Source organism: Amia ocellicauda, chromosome 14 (assembly GCF_036373705.1).
Source record: "Amia ocellicauda isolate fAmiCal2 chromosome 14, fAmiCal2.hap1, whole genome shotgun sequence".
NCBI classification, from domain to species: Eukaryota; Metazoa; Chordata; class Actinopteri; order Amiiformes; family Amiidae; genus Amia; species Amia ocellicauda.
The window spans coordinates 20,258,760-20,276,193 of NC_089863.1; the positions used below are offsets into that span (position 1 = coordinate 20,258,760).

General features: G+C 38.0%; 1 protein-coding gene across 10 annotated transcripts in view; it reads left to right on the forward strand.

The window, feature by feature from the left end:
• LOC136767742 (uncharacterized) overlaps window positions 1-16,845 on the forward strand; it is an 83,418-nt gene extending 66,573 nt beyond the window's left edge. For 6 of the 10 annotated variants that reach the window (XM_066721702.1, XM_066721699.1, XM_066721703.1 and 3 more), the window contains 8 exons: window positions 169-252; window positions 1,487-1,591; window positions 2,664-2,747; window positions 3,998-4,102; window positions 5,137-5,220; window positions 7,987-8,013; window positions 8,411-8,437; window positions 13,459-16,845. In XM_066721702.1, the coding sequence (XP_066577799.1) occupies window positions 169-252; window positions 1,487-1,591; window positions 2,664-2,747; window positions 3,998-4,102; window positions 5,137-5,220; window positions 7,987-8,013; window positions 8,411-8,437; window positions 13,459-14,003 (1,061 nt within the window). In that variant the 3' untranslated portion in view covers window positions 14,004-16,845. The remainder of the gene's footprint in view (window positions 1-168; window positions 253-1,486; window positions 1,592-2,663; window positions 2,748-3,997; window positions 4,103-5,136; window positions 5,221-7,986; window positions 8,014-8,410; window positions 8,438-13,458) is intronic. The other 4 variants (XM_066721700.1, XM_066721701.1, XM_066721709.1 and 1 more) reach the window with 4 other exon arrangements.
• The last annotated feature ends 589 nt before the right edge of the window (window positions 16,846-17,434 follow it).

Sequence of the window (17,434 nt, forward strand, 5' to 3'; positions counted from 1 at the left end):
GTCATTCTTTATTATTTTCTCCATTTCGTGAATTGCCTGGACTTGGTTAATTTGTCAATTTAAGGTTTGTCAATGAGGGATTTTATAAGCTGCAAACCTCATGTGAGCCATTGGTCCATGATGTCATACTGTGCTCTAAAATGTTAATCTGTTGTCTTTGTCACTCAGAACTGGGGAAGCAGCTGCAGAACAAGGGGATTGAAATCTCCAATCTACAGAGCAGATACAACAGTTTGAATGCCAGCTATGATGGTTTGTATTCATGTACATGATTAATGGAGACAGGTTAATTATCTCAGTGGTTCTCAGCCCTGGTCCTGGAGGAGCCCCTACCCTGATGGTCTTTGTTTCATCCAAGGTCTCAGTTACTTAATTCTTATTAATTGAAGTAATAATTTTCTTACATGTCATTGATGTCTATAATGAGTTCCTTATTTAATTTTAAACTTAACTTACAAACCCTACTGGTTATAATTATTTAAAGGCTATGATGTAGGAAATTATTAGTTCAATGAATAGTTCATTGAGTTGAGAGTGAGCAGGGTAGGGGGCTCTACAGGACCAGGGTTGAGAGCCACTGACTTAACTGCACAGTTAAACAGGTGTGAGTTGAGCAGTAGATATTGAAGACTTTCCAAAGGTCTTAATACAACTGAAATGTAAACTTTTTTATTCTATAATCAGACTTTTATATTTCACTTGTCTTCTGTTGTCACCAGTTTATAATATTGACAGGCATCAGTGTAATACATGTTGATACGCTGCCACCTGGTGGGGAGGGGGATCAGGGACAGAGTGGAGTGGAGAGAGAATAAAGATGACTGAATGAGCACAGGCACATCTGCTCTATCCTTAACTAATTAAATAAACATCAGACCACTGCAATCAGTTTGAAAATTAGAACCCAGTCAGGGACCCCCAGGACTCTGCAGTGAATGTACAGGAAGAGCTGGGAGGTCTGTGTCTGATATTGATGGCAGCCCACCCTGCACTGTTACATTGTTCCCCTGCTCAAATCATGAGAACTTGAATGCTGGGGAGTTTTGGCAAAATATGATTTCATTCAGACAGCGCCTCACCTCCAGTTATGACAAATTAATCTGTGCTTATGAGCACTTGAGTCATCTCGAGTTGACCTAAGTATGAGAAAAAGGTTTAATTTAATGTATTTTCCTTTGAATTCACACTTACTTTGAATTGTGATTGATGTATTTCAGAGATTATCTCAGGATCATTCTAACAATCTGTACTATCAAATTAATCAAATTCAATTGTTTCAATAAATGTGTCGTCCTGCACTTTAAAACAATAAAATATCTCTATTGACCAAGAGTGAGGAAGGACCTGCAGAATAAGGAGCTTTAATTCTCCAAATTGCAGAAACGTAATGCAATATGAAGGCAAGACATCTCCTGTGTCAAATCTGGGCTTTGCTCAGCATGAAATCCTCTCAGACCAGTTTAACCCTCTTCTGTCTCCCATGCAGAACTGCAGAGAGAACAGGAGACCCTTGAGACAAACCATTCCAACCTTCTGCAAGAGCATTCAGACTTACTGAGAAACCACAAGACTATGACAGAATCCAACACTGGTGAATATTCAGATAGCAGTGCCTACTTCATTACAATCCAGTTGTCCTCTACACATAGAGACACACATAAACAACTGCAAACTGCAGTGAGTGATGTCTGCTTGTATTTTGGGATTGTCTTGTAAAATGCTAGATGCACTATATATACACCCACGTATATACAGTGGCCTCCACATTTATTTATATGCTCTATAAATTGAATTAATTGTAATTTTGCAATTTCTTTCTAAATTAACAGAAATATTCATACTTACAACACTGCACATAGCAACATCAAATGTTTTATGAATAAAGGCATGTTTCTGAAAAACAACAGTGATTCACACCTGTATGTATTACAAAATGAAATCTCATGAAAGAAATTCTGTGTCAACTCTCTGTTGTCTGAAGGATAATAGGAAGAGGTTGGACTTTTATTGAAATTTCCAAAGGTGCCCTGTTCCCTCAGGGTATAAAAGGATGTTGGACACAGAAGCGATTTATTATTAGCATTTAATGTCATGGTCGAAGTCAGAGAACTGTCCAAAAACAGGCAAAGGGTTATTGACTTCCCCAAGTTGGGTATTGTCTATTAAATGTAAAATCACAAAAAGCAGAACCTATCAGTGTCCACTTCAGTGTCCATCATCAAGCAGTTCAAAGGCACTGACATACTCACTACCTTGACAGGAAAAGGATGCAAGAAAATATTCCACTACCTGCTGTAAGAAAAAGGATACGGGTGGCCAGTGCTTAATTATGTTTGACACTGAAAAGGTGAAGCTCAGGTTTAGAAGAAATATGGAGATGGGTTGATTTACTAAGGGTATGAGTAAATGTGGAGACTAGTGTAAAATATATAATATATGCATTTGCACCACAAGTCAAATGTGTATGACAAAATGCTGACTGGAGGAGACCCCAGAGTCATTCTTTATTATTTTCTCCATTTCGTGAATTGCCTGGACTTGATTATTTGTCAATTTAAGGTTTGTCAATGAGGGATTTTATAAGCTGCAAACCTCATGTGAGCCATTGGTCCATGATGTCATACTGTGCTCTAAAATGTAAATCTGTTGTCTTTGTCACTCAGAACTGAGGAAGCAGCTGCAGAACAAGGGGATTGAAATCTCCAATCTACAGAGCAGATACAACAGTTTGAATGCCAGCTGTGATGGTTTGTATTCATGTACATGATTAATGGAGACAGGTTAATTAGGTCAGTGGTTCTCAACCCTGGTCCTAGAGGAGCCGCTACCCTGATGGTCTTTGTTTCATCCAAGGTCTCAGTTACTTAATTCTTATTAATTGAAGTTATAATTTTCTTACATGTCACTGATGTCTATAATGAGTTCCTTATTCAATTTTAAACTTAACTTAGAAACCCTATTGTTTATAATTATTAAATGGCTATGATTTCGGAAATTATTAGTTCAGTTAAAAGTTCACTTAACTAATTGAGAGCTGAGCTGAGAATGAGCAGGGTAGGGGGCCCTCCAGGACCAGGGTTGAGAGCCACTGACTTAACTGCACAGTTAAACAGGTGTGAGTTGAGCAGTAGATATTGAAGACTTTCCAAAGGTCTTAATACAACTTAAATGTAAACTTTTTTATTTTATTATCAGACTTTTATATTTCACTTGTCTTCTGTTGTCACCAGTTTATAATATTGACAGGCATCAGTGTAATACATGTTGATACGCTGCCACCTGGTGGGGAGGGGGATCAGGGACAGAGTGGAGTGGAGAGAGAATAAAGATGACTGAATGAGCACAGGCACATCTGCTCTATCCTTAACTAATTAAATAAACATCAGACCACTGCAATCAGTTTGAAAATTAGAACCCAGTCAGGGACCCCCAGGACTCTGCAGTGAATGTACAGGAAGAGCTGGGAGGTCTGTGTCTGATATTGATGGCAGCCCACCCTGCACTGTTACATTGTTCCCCTGCTCAAATCATGAGAACTTGAATGCTGGGGAGTTTTGGCAAAATATGATTTCATTCAGACAGCGCCTCACCTCCAGTTATGACAAATTAATCTGTGCTTATGAGCACTTGAGTCATCTCGAGTTGACCTAAGTATGAGAAAAAGGTTTAATTTAATGTATTTTCCTTTGAATTCACACTTACTTTGAATTGTGATTGATGTATTTCAGAGATTATCTCAGGATCATTCTAACAATCTGTACTATCAAATTAATCAAATTCAATTGTTTCAATAAATGTGTCGTCCTGCACTTTCAAACAATAAAATATCTCTATTGACCAAGAGTGAGGAAGGACCTGCAGAATAAGGAGCTTTAATTCTCCAAATTGCAGAAACGTAATGCAATATGAAGGCAAGACATCTCCTGTGTCAAATCTGGGCTTTGCTCAGCATGAAATCCTCTCAGACCAGTTTAACCCTCTTCTGTCTCCCATGCAGAACTGCAGAGAGAACAGGAGACCCTTGAGACAAACCATTCCAACCTTCTGCAAGAGCATTCAGACTTACTGAGAAACCACAAGACTATGACAGAATCCAACACTGGTGAATATTCAGATTGCAGTGCCTACTTCATTACAATCCAGTTGTCCTCTACACATAGAGACACACATAAACAACTGCAAACTGCAGTGAGTGATGTCTGCTTGTATTTTGGGATTGTCTTGTAAAATGCTAGATGCACTATATATACACCCACATATATGCAGTGGCCTCCACATTTATTTATATGCTCTACAAATTGAATTAAATGTAATTTTGCAATTTCTTTATAAAATAACAGAAATATTCATACTTACAACACTGCACATAGCAACATCAAATGTTTTATGAATAAAGGCATGTTTCTGAAAAACAACAGTGATTCACACCTGTATGTATTACAAAATGAAATCTCATGAAAGCAATTCTGTGTCAACTCTCTGTTGTCTGGAGGATAATAGGAAGAGTTTGGACTTTTATTGAAATTTCCAAAGGTGCCCTGTTCCCTCATGACATTTAATGTCATGGTCGAAGTCAGAGAACTGTCCAAAAACAGGCAAAGGGTTATTGACTTCCCCAAGTTGGGTAATGTCTATTAAAAGTAAAATCACAAAAAGCAGATCCTATCAGTGTCCACTTCAGTGTCCATCATCAAGCAGTTCAAAGGCACTGACATACTCACTACCTTGACAGGAAAAGGATGCAAGAAAATATTCCACTACCTGCTGTAAGAAAAAGGATACAGGTGGCCAGTGCTTAATTATGTTTGACACTGAAAAGGTGAAGCTCAGGTTTAGAAGAAATATGGAGATGGGTTGATTTACCAAGGGTATGAGTAAATGTGGAGACTAGTGTAAAATATATAATATATGCATTTGCACCACAAGTCAAATGTGTATGACAAAATGCTGACTGGAGGAGACCCCAGAGTCATTCTTTTTTATTTTCTCCATTTCGTGAATTGCCTGGACTTGGTTAATTTGTCAATTTAAGGTTTGTCAATGAGGGATTTTATAAGCTGCAAACCTCATGTGAGCCATTGGTCCATGATGTCATACTGTGCTCTAAAATGTAAATCTGTTGTCTTTGTCACTCAGAACTGAGGATGCAGCTGCAGAACAAGGATAATGAAATCTCCAATCTACAGAGCAGATACAACAGTTTGAATGCCAGCTGTGATGGTTTGTATTCATGTACATGATTAATGGAGACAGGTTAATTAGGTCAGTGGTTCTCAACCCTGGTCCTAGAGGAGCCGCTACCCTGATGGTCTTTGTTCCATCCAAGCTCTCAATGACTTATTATTAATTTATTTAAATAATTCTTTAATTTGACTTTTTAAATTGTCATTGATTAAAAGTAGTTTTGAGTTAATTAGTTCTTTATTCAATTTTAAACTTAACTTTCAAGCCCTACTGTTGAGCTGGAGAAAGTGAAGACTTTCCAATGGTCTTAATACAGATGAATTAATTTATTTTATAATCAGGTGAATATTCAGATTCCACTGCCATTCTTCATTGTTATCCTTTTGTCTTCTTTGATTAATATATTTGTTAGGCATTCAAGTTAAAATAGCATATCTTAGTAGTTTTATGGCCTGAATAAAGGCAGTAATACAACACACATCAGCCATGTGGTTTCATAGTAACATCTCTTACTGAGTGAGAACAGTAGCTTTACAGAAGCAGCTTATTTAACAAATTTCAGTTTAAAGAGAACATTTAGCAAAATTACAGAAATAATTCCAGACGGCATTTTCAATGTCCGAGTGACACACGTGGTTTAGTGCTACATTACAGAGACCTAGAGGCCTACTCCTCCACCTTGCAGTCTGTTTATGTGGATAAAACAAGGTTAATAAAAACAAAAATGACAGTTTAGTGTAGTTCATGACCCCATTGCAAACAAACGCTGTATTTTCGTCTACTTCAACCTACTTGAATAAAGGGAATAATGACATCAGGCCATGTGGATGCATAGTTACATCTCTTTTACTGAGTGAGAACTGTAGTCTCGCCCCGCTGCTTTTTGATGCTTCTTTGTGTCATTTTTATTAATTTTATCAGTTTGGCAGTTAATGTAATACATTAAATGGTGTATGGTCTCCGTATTAAAGTGAATTATAATAGTAGTTTTGTGTGGAGTGGTTGTTTAAACCGAGTATTAAATCTGACCGATAGGGTGAATAATAAGGGTTTTGGAATCAAGAAGCAAACACACAAAACAAACAAGGAAAGCACCGAGCAGCAGCAGTTACATTAGAGTTTTACATTGTGTTTACATAGCAGGAACATGCAGTTTCACAAAAGACTTTCAGCATAAAAGTCTGGGTGACATGATCACAGTGGTAACATACCACAGGGCACAGGAACAGGGGACCCAGTTGCAGTGAGTGGAAGAGGGATGGTCAGACCGGCATGGGTCGGGTACCGGCAGGACAGGGCAATCAAGGCAAGGCAAAGACATGGTCATGGTCACAAGCAAGGGTCAGGCGATCAGGCAAACAGAGTAATGAGGAAAGTCTAAAGTCATGTTTGTCTATGAAATAAACACACAAATCTTACAAATGGTATTTGATTGATTTCACTTTGTTGTATTTTTTACAATCATATTGAAGCCACATTCAGTTTAGTTTCCTGCACTTAATATCTTACAGGACTTTTTCTTAGTTTTCTCATTGTATTTGTATTGTTGCCAGACTGCAGATGTCTTTCTTCCAAGTACTACATGAAAGAATCGCAATTTAGGAACTAACCAGTTGTAGCCTATTTAGCTACTTTATTAAACCAGGTTGCATTTAACAGTGAAAATAATAAAAGTAACATTACAGATCACGTGACTAGCTTTTATCGAACACTGTCTTTTTGATCAAATATTTGTATTTATTTTGGAGGAAATTATCACACTCTCAAAACTCTAGGGTCGAGTTCGTGTAGTGCAGATTTCCACAGATCTGCGCAGGTCTGCGCTGCTCCTCCAATGTGATATCGGTGGAATTCTGGATATCTGCACAGAACTGCGGACATCTGCGCTACAAGACTGTGTCCTTGATCCTCCGGCACTTTGCACACTGCTGCTCCAGCCCGGGCTGTTGAGCCCATTGAAGCTGCTCTGCATGGCAGCAAGTCGTGCTTAAACATGGAAAATTAGTGGACAGTTGCTAATACTGAGTTCCAGTTTTGCCAAATACACTGACAAATTGAATTGGGTCAAATTGAAGTTTACCAGTGATGTTACATAGACAAGCCCTTACCATGTTGTCCAGATGGGCTTGCCGTACTGCTAAAAGTTCAAACTGAAGTCAAACACGCTTTAAACTGTTCCTACTTCCAGAATAATTACATATGAAACCATGGACTAAAAGATAATGTTTGTGATGATGAGACATTTATTTTTTGTTTCCTTTCCTGTCAATGCTTTCCATCCTTTGTTTTAATTTTTTTCTTTAATGACATTTTAATCAGCCTGCTTCAAACACATTCTATTCCTGTAACCCATGACAAAGACAGAGTTTGGATAACATTGCAGTCCTTAAAACACAACAAGCCCAATCATAATTGTCATTGGTTACCTTAATGCATTGTCTTTATACATGATACATTAGCTGAATTGTCAAGTAAGTTGAATTTGCATTTTTCAATACTTAATCTTAATCACAGGTTACATAGCAAATGTGAATGATATTGCAACAGTACAAGTTAAGAGACATCTTTTGAAAACCTTTGAGTCCTTTAACACTGTAATACAATGAACAGTGATATTTTATTAATGGGGTTAATGCTAATTCTAACTATTAAGTATTTATTTCCATTTGTTTATAACAATATTTGACATGTTGTGAGAAGTAGCCTATAAAGTGTTGACTTTGAAGTTCAGAAAGTCTGTAAGAAGAGCCACAGTGCTTAGAAACACAATGCACCTGTAACGCTGTGTCTGCTTGTCAACAGGAGGGGATGGAGTCGTCTCTGAAGGAGGTAAATCAAACAACAAATATAGGCTGATTGACTGACCAATAGGGACACTGCATGATGTGATTTCTGTTTTAAGCGTCAGAAGGATTCCAGGTTTCCACAGAATAAAAATAGCCCATTAAAACACAACACTTGAAAAGTATTTCCTTAAATTAAGTACATTCTCCAAGTTTTCTATTTTGTATCTAGCAGATGTGTCAACATTTTGATTTAATTCCAGGCTAGATAAATGAGATCATGTAGTAAACTACATGTTCGGCACAAGGAAATGAAGATCCATGCCCTCAACAATGTACAAAATAAGATACAGTATTAATACAAATGCACTTTTTACCATCTAAACTTATTGGTTCATTTTGTGTAAAACATTAAGGTGATTTGAATCTGTTTCTCTTTTCAGTGTGGATGTGGCTTCGTAAGGCAGCAGGTATTTTGTTTATGACTAATTTTATCTGCTATTAGAAAAACAAATGTTTATATTTTGTGAATATAAGAACAAGTTTTAAAATGCATAATGAATAAGATTGATGGTATATGAGGGAATATCCTTTAGCACTTTTTTTCATTGGAACAAATACTGACAGTGAGGTAGTTCACGGATTATCACTAGAAGAGCCGAGCCGGTCAATTTGACCGATTTGGTTATTACAATTTGAATTACTCTGTGTTCCTAAATACTTATACTGTGCATACCCGTTCGTGACTTTTCCTAAATATATGTATAAAAACATGCCTACGGCGTTTTAGCTGGATAAATGCAAAAATAAATACGTTATAAACACATTTACCTAGAATAGCCAAAATCAGGTTATTTTGACCGGTTATTTAAATACATAATAACTAAAATATAACGCATAATCCTGCATTCCCTTTACAATAGAGTCAGCCTGGCGCTCAAGTTGCAATCTCTACCTGTCTACAGTCTTTCGTGTGCTTGAAAAACACACACATTGTACAGCATTACAGGTGTTTTCTTACAGCTGTAGTCAGATTGAGTGGATACAGTGATTACCCACAAATAAACATGGATTGGAAACTGAGAGTTCGTTTTGGACATGCCATTGATATGAACATGACTGATTCAGGGGCTTCAGTGATACTGGAAATGACAGATCATTTGTGGGTTTGTGCCAGTGCTGTGAAAGCCAGGTCCAACTGGCACCGAGTGCTTTTACTCCACTGATGAATACGCGATGCTACTGCACAGTACAGAGTGCAATAACGCAGCACATCCACCTAAATAATGATTCATGGACATTATCAGCGGAGGAGCATTTATTGCGATGCTATATATTCTTGGAGTAAAAGTGTTCACCTGGAGAGGGCTGTCAAAATGCAGTGTGAGGTACGAGCTCATGCAGGGAAAGTGCAGAAACTGTCCTGTGTGACTGTACGAGCTGTCAGCTATGCAGGATAAATGTATAGTCAATCGTTTATTGAAATGCAAAGCTACGGTGAATAAACGCACTGTATGTTGAAAACAAAGTTTGCACGATGTTGAAAATGTTTACTTTAGTGTACAATTATGTTTTGATAAATGCAATAGTTATTTTTGAACTAGAAAATATTGCTTTTGAGCATTATTCCAATATTTATGTTTACACTTGTTTAATTCTCTTATTGTATGCCGTTTTTGAGCTTTTTGCTTATTGTAGGATATATAGTTATTTATGTTTTGACTGTAGTGTGTGCATTTATAAAAAAGTGTGTTGTTATTTATAGCAATAATATTAATGTTTTATGATCATATTTCAATTTTAATACAACATTTGTGCAATGTAAATGTTGGATTTGAAGTTCATGAATAAAACGTCGATGGTTTGCCTTTGATTGTCATATTTCAGCTGTTAAAGAGCTCTCGGTTACAATGACCGGCTATGGCGCTTGTAGGTAGTGTCACGGTTGCCTCGGGGGCTCGGGAACAGGGGACCCAAGTGCAGTGCTGGATCGCGGGATGGTCGGACAGGCGTGGGTCGGGTACTGGCAAAGCAGGGCAAACAAGGGCTGGGCGAAGACGTGGTTGTGGGAACAGGTGATGATCAGGCGATCGGGCGAACAGAGCAGGCAAAGGTGAGACAGAGTCGAGGTCGGGAAGTACAGGCAGGAAGTCAAGGAAACACGGAGAATAGCAGGCATGGGGAAACAAGTCTACGGGGATTGGACACATGGAGACAGCTCAGAGTTGCAGTTGGGACTGGCAAAACTTCGCCCTGACTGAGGGAAGTGAGGGGATTATAAAGGGAACATAAACTGGGAAGGCAGGTGCAGGGCCAATGGAAACAGAGGGTGGAAGCACCGGAATGTTAATAGACTGATTGCTGGGAGAGTGCTAAGAAAGGCAGGGAATTGGTGGCCCCTAGTGGGGATAGAGGGGGAGTGCTAGGGGACCATGACAGGTAGTTCGAAATGTCGGCGCTTCTAGTGTTATTAGATCATCCTCCTTTATTTCAGACTGTTATATCAGGGAGGGGACTTGTTAAATTTCTAAACAAAGAGATATAATTTCCCTAACGATGTGATCCAGCCTGAGGTTTGTGTATCAGACAGTGAAATTCATGATATTCATGATATGACATCTTGTCATCTGTGTCAGTAAATGGTGCAGTTATTGATACTTGTGACACAATTAAATAGTTGTTATTGCTATTATATTTATAAATAAGTTTGTTTATTGTTTATAATTTATTTTAGTTTTTTAGTTTTTTTTTTCTCACTTTTCTTTACCTGCTTACTTCTGCTGTATGTCCAGTCTAGTCCATGTAAATTGCTGTTTTCCGATATATAGTGTGAAAAGGGTTTTAACAATTGCTTTAAGAGTTTGTGAATAATACTAAGATACCCTTTCTTTTTTGACAGTGTGATTGGAAATGTTTGTATATTTTGATCCTGGGTAGGCATCTCAGATATGAATGAAAGAGACAGGGTGTTGTGTTACTCATGTAACAGCCTCAGTGCTGTATGAATGGGAACACAGACATGGCACAGCCATTAGCCAACAAGGCTTTTTATACTGTGGCCAGAAATGATCCTTAGCCTGGCAAATAGAAATGTGATCAGAAACCATTAATACCTCATAATATGTAATTCATATTGCTCTAAAGGGACGATGGCAGTGCAGATTTTATAAACTCCTCATGCGTTGTGTTCACTGATATTGACTGACAAGAAGAATTTGCTGAACTCCAAAAATACAATATCTCAGTTTAGAATGTATTGCGAACAAGCGCTGCATTATTCTTGAATGAAGAGTGTAGCATAAGGTACACTTATAAATTTCAATTAAAGAAGTGAATTTATAGTATCACCTTATCACGAATCCTGGAATCTTGTAGAACTCAATTTCTGTAATAATTGGACGGAGACACCAATTCCAAAGATATAAATTGTCAAATTTATTCAAAACAAAGACTAAATATAGCACTACACCAATTATACAAAAGGGAAAAACTAATTAAAATTCAACTCTAGATCAACAAATCAAAGACAAATCACTTCCGTGACCAAATCAAAGACCATGGGATCGCATATGATATCACAAATCGTTAAACAAAAAAGGTTATAAACACATTCACTACAATACCGGTTAGTAAGACGAAGGTGAGTCTCTCATTAGTATTGTTAGTCAGACATTAAATAACTACGCAGGTTAGTATTTATGTCAGGTAACTTCTCGTTATATATATATCAGTCTCATTTACGTTTAGGTGCCGAGAAAGATCCTATCATTACTTGTTACCACAATTTCCCTTAACTCATTATTATTCAATGATTAAGGATAGGCAGGGCCACCAATAATCTAATGTCTATTAACTTGTGTCAATTTCAGACTAAACAGTTAAACAGGAATGAGAAGATATTTCTCGGCATTGACAGATTTTATTTCTAAAATTATCAACAAAACAGTTTAATGCAACACACATTTATATTTAAGAAAACTAAATGATATTACACATTCTAGAGTTATGAATCACAGATTAACATTTCTAATTGATTTCTCAAATGTCATGAATCACGAACTCCAAACTGTTAAACTTATCTGAACTTCGTCGCAGAGAGGCCTCTCTGTCTTCGGGCTCAGATAACAGCACACGGCACGAGGTCCGTGTGGTTTGGAACAAAGGCAGTCCGGTTCGGCTTTGTCCAAGAACTTCCACTCAGTCGATGCACCTGGAAGTTGGGGTTTCGCGAATATAGAGTCGTTTCCAAACAGATTTTCTACTGGTTTGAAGGCTCCAAGGTTGTGCACAAAATCTTCTTTGTAAGCAGGGGTTCCACCGTAGTTACTTGAAGACGAAGTCTTTGAGGAAAGCAGGGCCCTGTTCGTTTACAAGGGTCAAGTTTCTTAAGACTCAAATAGCTATTTAAATGACTGAATACTTTTGTATACAGTCAATTGTCCAGCTGTAAAACTCCACTGATCAGGTGGGCACAGGCGGGCAGCGCAGTCTGTAAAGTTCTTTATTTAATAAAGTCCTTTAAAAGAATTCTTCGTACGGCTCAATCTCCTTCTCCCAGTTTAACTCTTCTGTTGCCGGCAAAGACTTAGTTGGTTTCTGGTTCCGGTTCTGGCAACAGAGCTACAGGTTGAGCTGTGGCAGCGAGTTTCTGGTTCAGGTGAGAGAGAGAGAGAGAGAGAGAAAGACTGTCCGCTGTTCCTTATAGTCTGTCAGATCAATAGGTGATTGGTCCTTGAGTTCTTGAGATTGGATTTCGGTTTCAGCCCCCAGTGTCCTATTGGAGGGGGGCTTGATTTATGACTGATGTCAATCCATGCCATCTTTTGGAAATGCCGGTTGGCCTGGGTTCGTAGCTCTATGTCGGGATTTCGGCTCTCATCCACTTCAGAGAGTTTTTATCACCTACAGGCCCCTTTCTCCAGACATCTCATAGCAGAATTCCAAACTATTTGGCCTATTCTCGGTGCCATCCTCCCCAAAACTGTCACTTTGATGCAAACCAGTTCCAAGCTGATGAGCTAAGGAAATCTGATAACTTTGGGGGGGAGAGGTCTTCTTTAGATCAGTGCTTCAGCTCAGAGCCCAAATGCTCTTATCCAAATACACCCAACATAACGCTACAAGAGACATTACAGCTCTTTAATCTGTTATCCATGGGGGTCAGTGGCTCTGAGGAACCACAGCTGACCTGAGCCCAGTCCACAGCAGCACCATCAGCAATATTCACTCAGTCCAGCAGCACAGCTGCCTGTGTCAGAAACACACTGCAGACTGTGGCTTCTACAGACAGGGTTATGCACCTTGATAAGTGCAAATGTCTTGATAAAAAAATAAAAATCTCAGATGACATGAACCTGCTGTGTTCTCCCCTCCCTGTTACACTAATTTTCTCATCTCTCTCAAAATGTTTGAAATGGAAACAAACAGAAGAAACTGTTTTATTTCCACTTTTTCTGACACCTGCTGTGTTTCTCTCCCCTCTCCTTCACAGTGGATGTGACTCTGGACCCCAATACAGCAAATCCCTGGCTCTTCTTGTCACAGGACAAGAAACAGGTGCGAGATGAAGACATAGAGAAGAATCTCCCTGATAATCCAGAGAGATTTGATGAATCTCTCAGTGTCCTGGGAAAGGAGGGTTTCAGTTCAGGGAGACACTACTGGGAGGTGGAGGTGGGGGAGAAGACTGAGTGGACTTTAGGAGTCGCCAAAGAGTCCATCAACAGGAAGGGGACGATGAAACTGAGTCCTAAGAATGGGTACTGGACTGTGGTTCTGAGGAAAGGGAATGAGTACAAGGCTTGTGCTGGCCCCTCTGTCCTCCTCCCCCTGAGCCCGAAACCCAGGAAGGTGGGGGTGTTTGTGGATTATGAGGGGGGGCAGGTGTCCTTTTACAATGTGGAGGCCAGGTCTCATATCTACACTTTCAGTGTCAAATTCACTGAGAAACTCTATCCATACTTCTACCCTGGTCTCTTTGAGGATGGTAGAAACACAGCCCCACTGATCATCTCTCCTGTCCGTCACACAGACTGATTCAGACACAGTGTCTGTGGGAGGGGGAGCAGGAATCATAACCAGTCAGAGTGATAGCAATGATGTGAAATTCCCAGGTGAATTGAAATCCAGTCCAGTCACTACAGTGAATCTGAAGAATCATTATTCATTATCCACTAACACAACTACTGTCTGATTATTAACCCTCTGACAATGAAGGACAGGGACGTGTTTATCTCCAGCTGGTGATTTGTCATGTACAACTTACCTAGAGTGACCTGAAATTAATCATTATAAAACTGCCGTTTTAATTAATATTTAAAATGAAAGATGGTAAATTCATATTTCTGTGCTTATATGTCCTGAAACTTCTTTTTTTTATCTCTTTGTTTTCATTTATATGATTTTCCTTTAAAAATAGAAGATCAAATCAATCAGGCAGTGAGCTCAAGGCTTATTTTTTCACTTCCTGTTATTAATTTCCATATTTCCGTGAGAGAGATCTTACCAGCTTAAGCGATGTGTTATTTGGGGTTATATTAAATATGCTTGTATCCTGGTTGTGATAATGTTAGTTCCAGAGCGGTCCTGACAGTCCCTTAGTATTGGGGCTGTGTGGTTTTGAGCCAGTGAGCTGCTGTGAGGTGACTGGACTGGACAGTGTCTGTGGACTGGCCTCTTCAACACTGGAGGCTCAGGGCTGAGGTCATAATAAGTCATTTGGTAATTTCACACTTACTGCTGCATTGTGATTGTCTAACAGCAGGGGCCATACTGTAGTCCTCTATATATCAATCTTTATCAAACATTTTACCAGCATAACAATAAACAGACATTTAAGAGGAGATGGCAAACCAATAGTCCAAGTTATAAAAAACTACTGGAGTAAACTTGCCAGCATGAAGATATCAAAGCCATTGGTCAATTTACAAAACAATCTATTGACCATTGACAAGGAACATTATTATTGTAAAGTGATGCTGGCCAAGTCTAGTGCATTGGATTCTATTAACTTGACTAATGGCTCTGAAACTTGGTGGGGTGTTTTTTTACAGTGTTGTCAGTGTTCTTGTTATAGATATCACTTATTTTTGTATTGAATATTGTATTTTTTTTAATATTGCAGGTGAATATTGCAGGTGTATGTTGTAAGTCACCCTGGATAACAATAATAATAATAATAATAATAATAATAATAATAATAATAATATGTATATTTAAAGATCTGGATTTGCAAAGTTCAATGTCTGAGATGGGATTCAGTCTTCATATATCAACAATATCCAGTCCCTACACAAAGCTGGCCTGTGAGGGCGAGTGGCAGGAAAGCAGCTTTTGCTGAAAAGACTAATCTTAAATCTTGTATGGGGTTAGCGATAAAGCAAGACTTAAAGCTGTCAAATAACTGACTTTGGGGCTGAATACATATGCAATTAAAAAGTATTCACCCTCCAAGCCCTTTGTCACATTTGTTATGTTACGATCTGGAATGAAAATTGAATTAATTGGGATTCTCTCCCTTTGATTAACACCACATACGCAACACCTTGAAGGTGCAAAATATGTCTTATTGTGAAACAAAAGTTAATTAAACAAAAAAACTGAAATGTGTAGTTGCATAAGAATTCACCCCCCCTCCCCGAGTCACTACTTGGTAGAACCACCTTTGGCAACAATACAGCTGTGAATCTATGTGGGTGAGTCTCTACCAGCTTTCCACATTTGGTTCCTGTAATGTTTGTTCATTCTTCTTGACAAATTGCTCAAGCTCTCTCAAGTTGGATGGGAATCTTTGGTTAACAGCAACTTTCAAGTCTTGCCACAGATTCTCAATTGGATTGAACTCTGGGTTTTGACTGGGCTATTGTAGGACCCTCAGCTTCTTGTTTCTAAAGCACTCCAGTGTAGCCTTTGCCGACTTTAGTATTATTGTCTTGCTGAAGGGTGAACCTCCGCCCCAGTCCAAGGTCTCTTTAAAACTGAGTCAGGATTCCCTCTAGGATTTTCTTATTTTTTCTTTTCATCCCTCTTGCCCATAATCCTGACAATTTTCCCAGTCCTTCCCCATAACACAATGCTGCCACCACTGTGCTTTACCATGGGGATAGTGTTGGCATTGCATTTAGTCCATAAAGTTCCATCTTGGTCTCGTCTGAATAGAGAGCCTTTTACCACATCTTTGCTGTGTTCAAATGGAATTGATGTTTCAGCAGTGGCTCAGCCGTGTGTGTGTGTGTCTGTGTGAGTGTACATATATAATATATATGCACTAAAGTACTGAAGTCTGAAGTCTAACATGTTTTGCTATGTTTTACTCTGATAACTCTGGTAACTAAGTTTTCAATGATTGTAAAATTTTAAGAAAAAGAAAACCTTTTAAATTAAAATAACAGATTTAATACTCAGTACACATTGATTTGAACTAATAGCAAGTGTTTCCACCATTATTCTTCAAATGCACATCAATTCTTCTTTGGACACATCCCAATAATTGTGATATAACCACTTGTATAATGGAAACGCTTTTGTGTCATTTTTCCCACGTATGTCTTTTCTGAAGCGGTAAAATATACAGATTTGTAGGAAAGCCCATTTCCCATTGCAAAAGATAAATGCAGTAAGTCCACTTCAAGTATATTTAATTAGACTGTAAATGCATGTTAACTTTACTAATGCATATTTAATGTATTATTTAAATATTGTTATAATGTAGCATTTGATACAGAACAGTATATGTGCATATAACTGGAATTACAGTAAATACAAAATTGTTTAATTTTAATTGTTTAATGATAAATATTAATATCACTTTTTAGTGAATTTTAAAATGTATTTTTTAAATAAATTCATTCTCTAATAAATGCAAAAGTATTAGAAACTATGTTCATGTTTCTTTCCTTAATTACTTGCTATGTGAAAAACACAGGACAGCTGGTGTGTTTAAGTTTGTAAACAAACTTCCCTTACTGATAAAATGGATGATGATACTTTACCAGTTGCATTTTCATAAAGCTTATTGAATACACAAACAGTAAAAAGACACTATGCTACACAGTATACATCATACATTAAATAATATATGTAAAATTGTACTGAATAAAATTAAAGACAATTATTTGTATTGCGAATCTGGCAGGAATTGGAACAAAAGTGATTCAACACCAGACAAGTACCGCATAAAAAATCTTTCCATGGATCAAATTATTTAAAAATAATACCATTACATGAGGAATATACAATGGGTTTTCTGGAATCAGCTGGACTGCAGGACATACACTGCTCAAAAAAATTAAGGGAACACTTAAATCACACATCGATCTCGATGAATGAAATATATTAAAGATCAAAATCTTTACTGTATGTTGTGTAATTCGTTGAGAACAAAATTATGTAACGACGTTCAATGGAAACCAACATCACCAACCGTTTGAAGGCTGGATTCAAACTCACATGAAAATCAAAGTAAACAA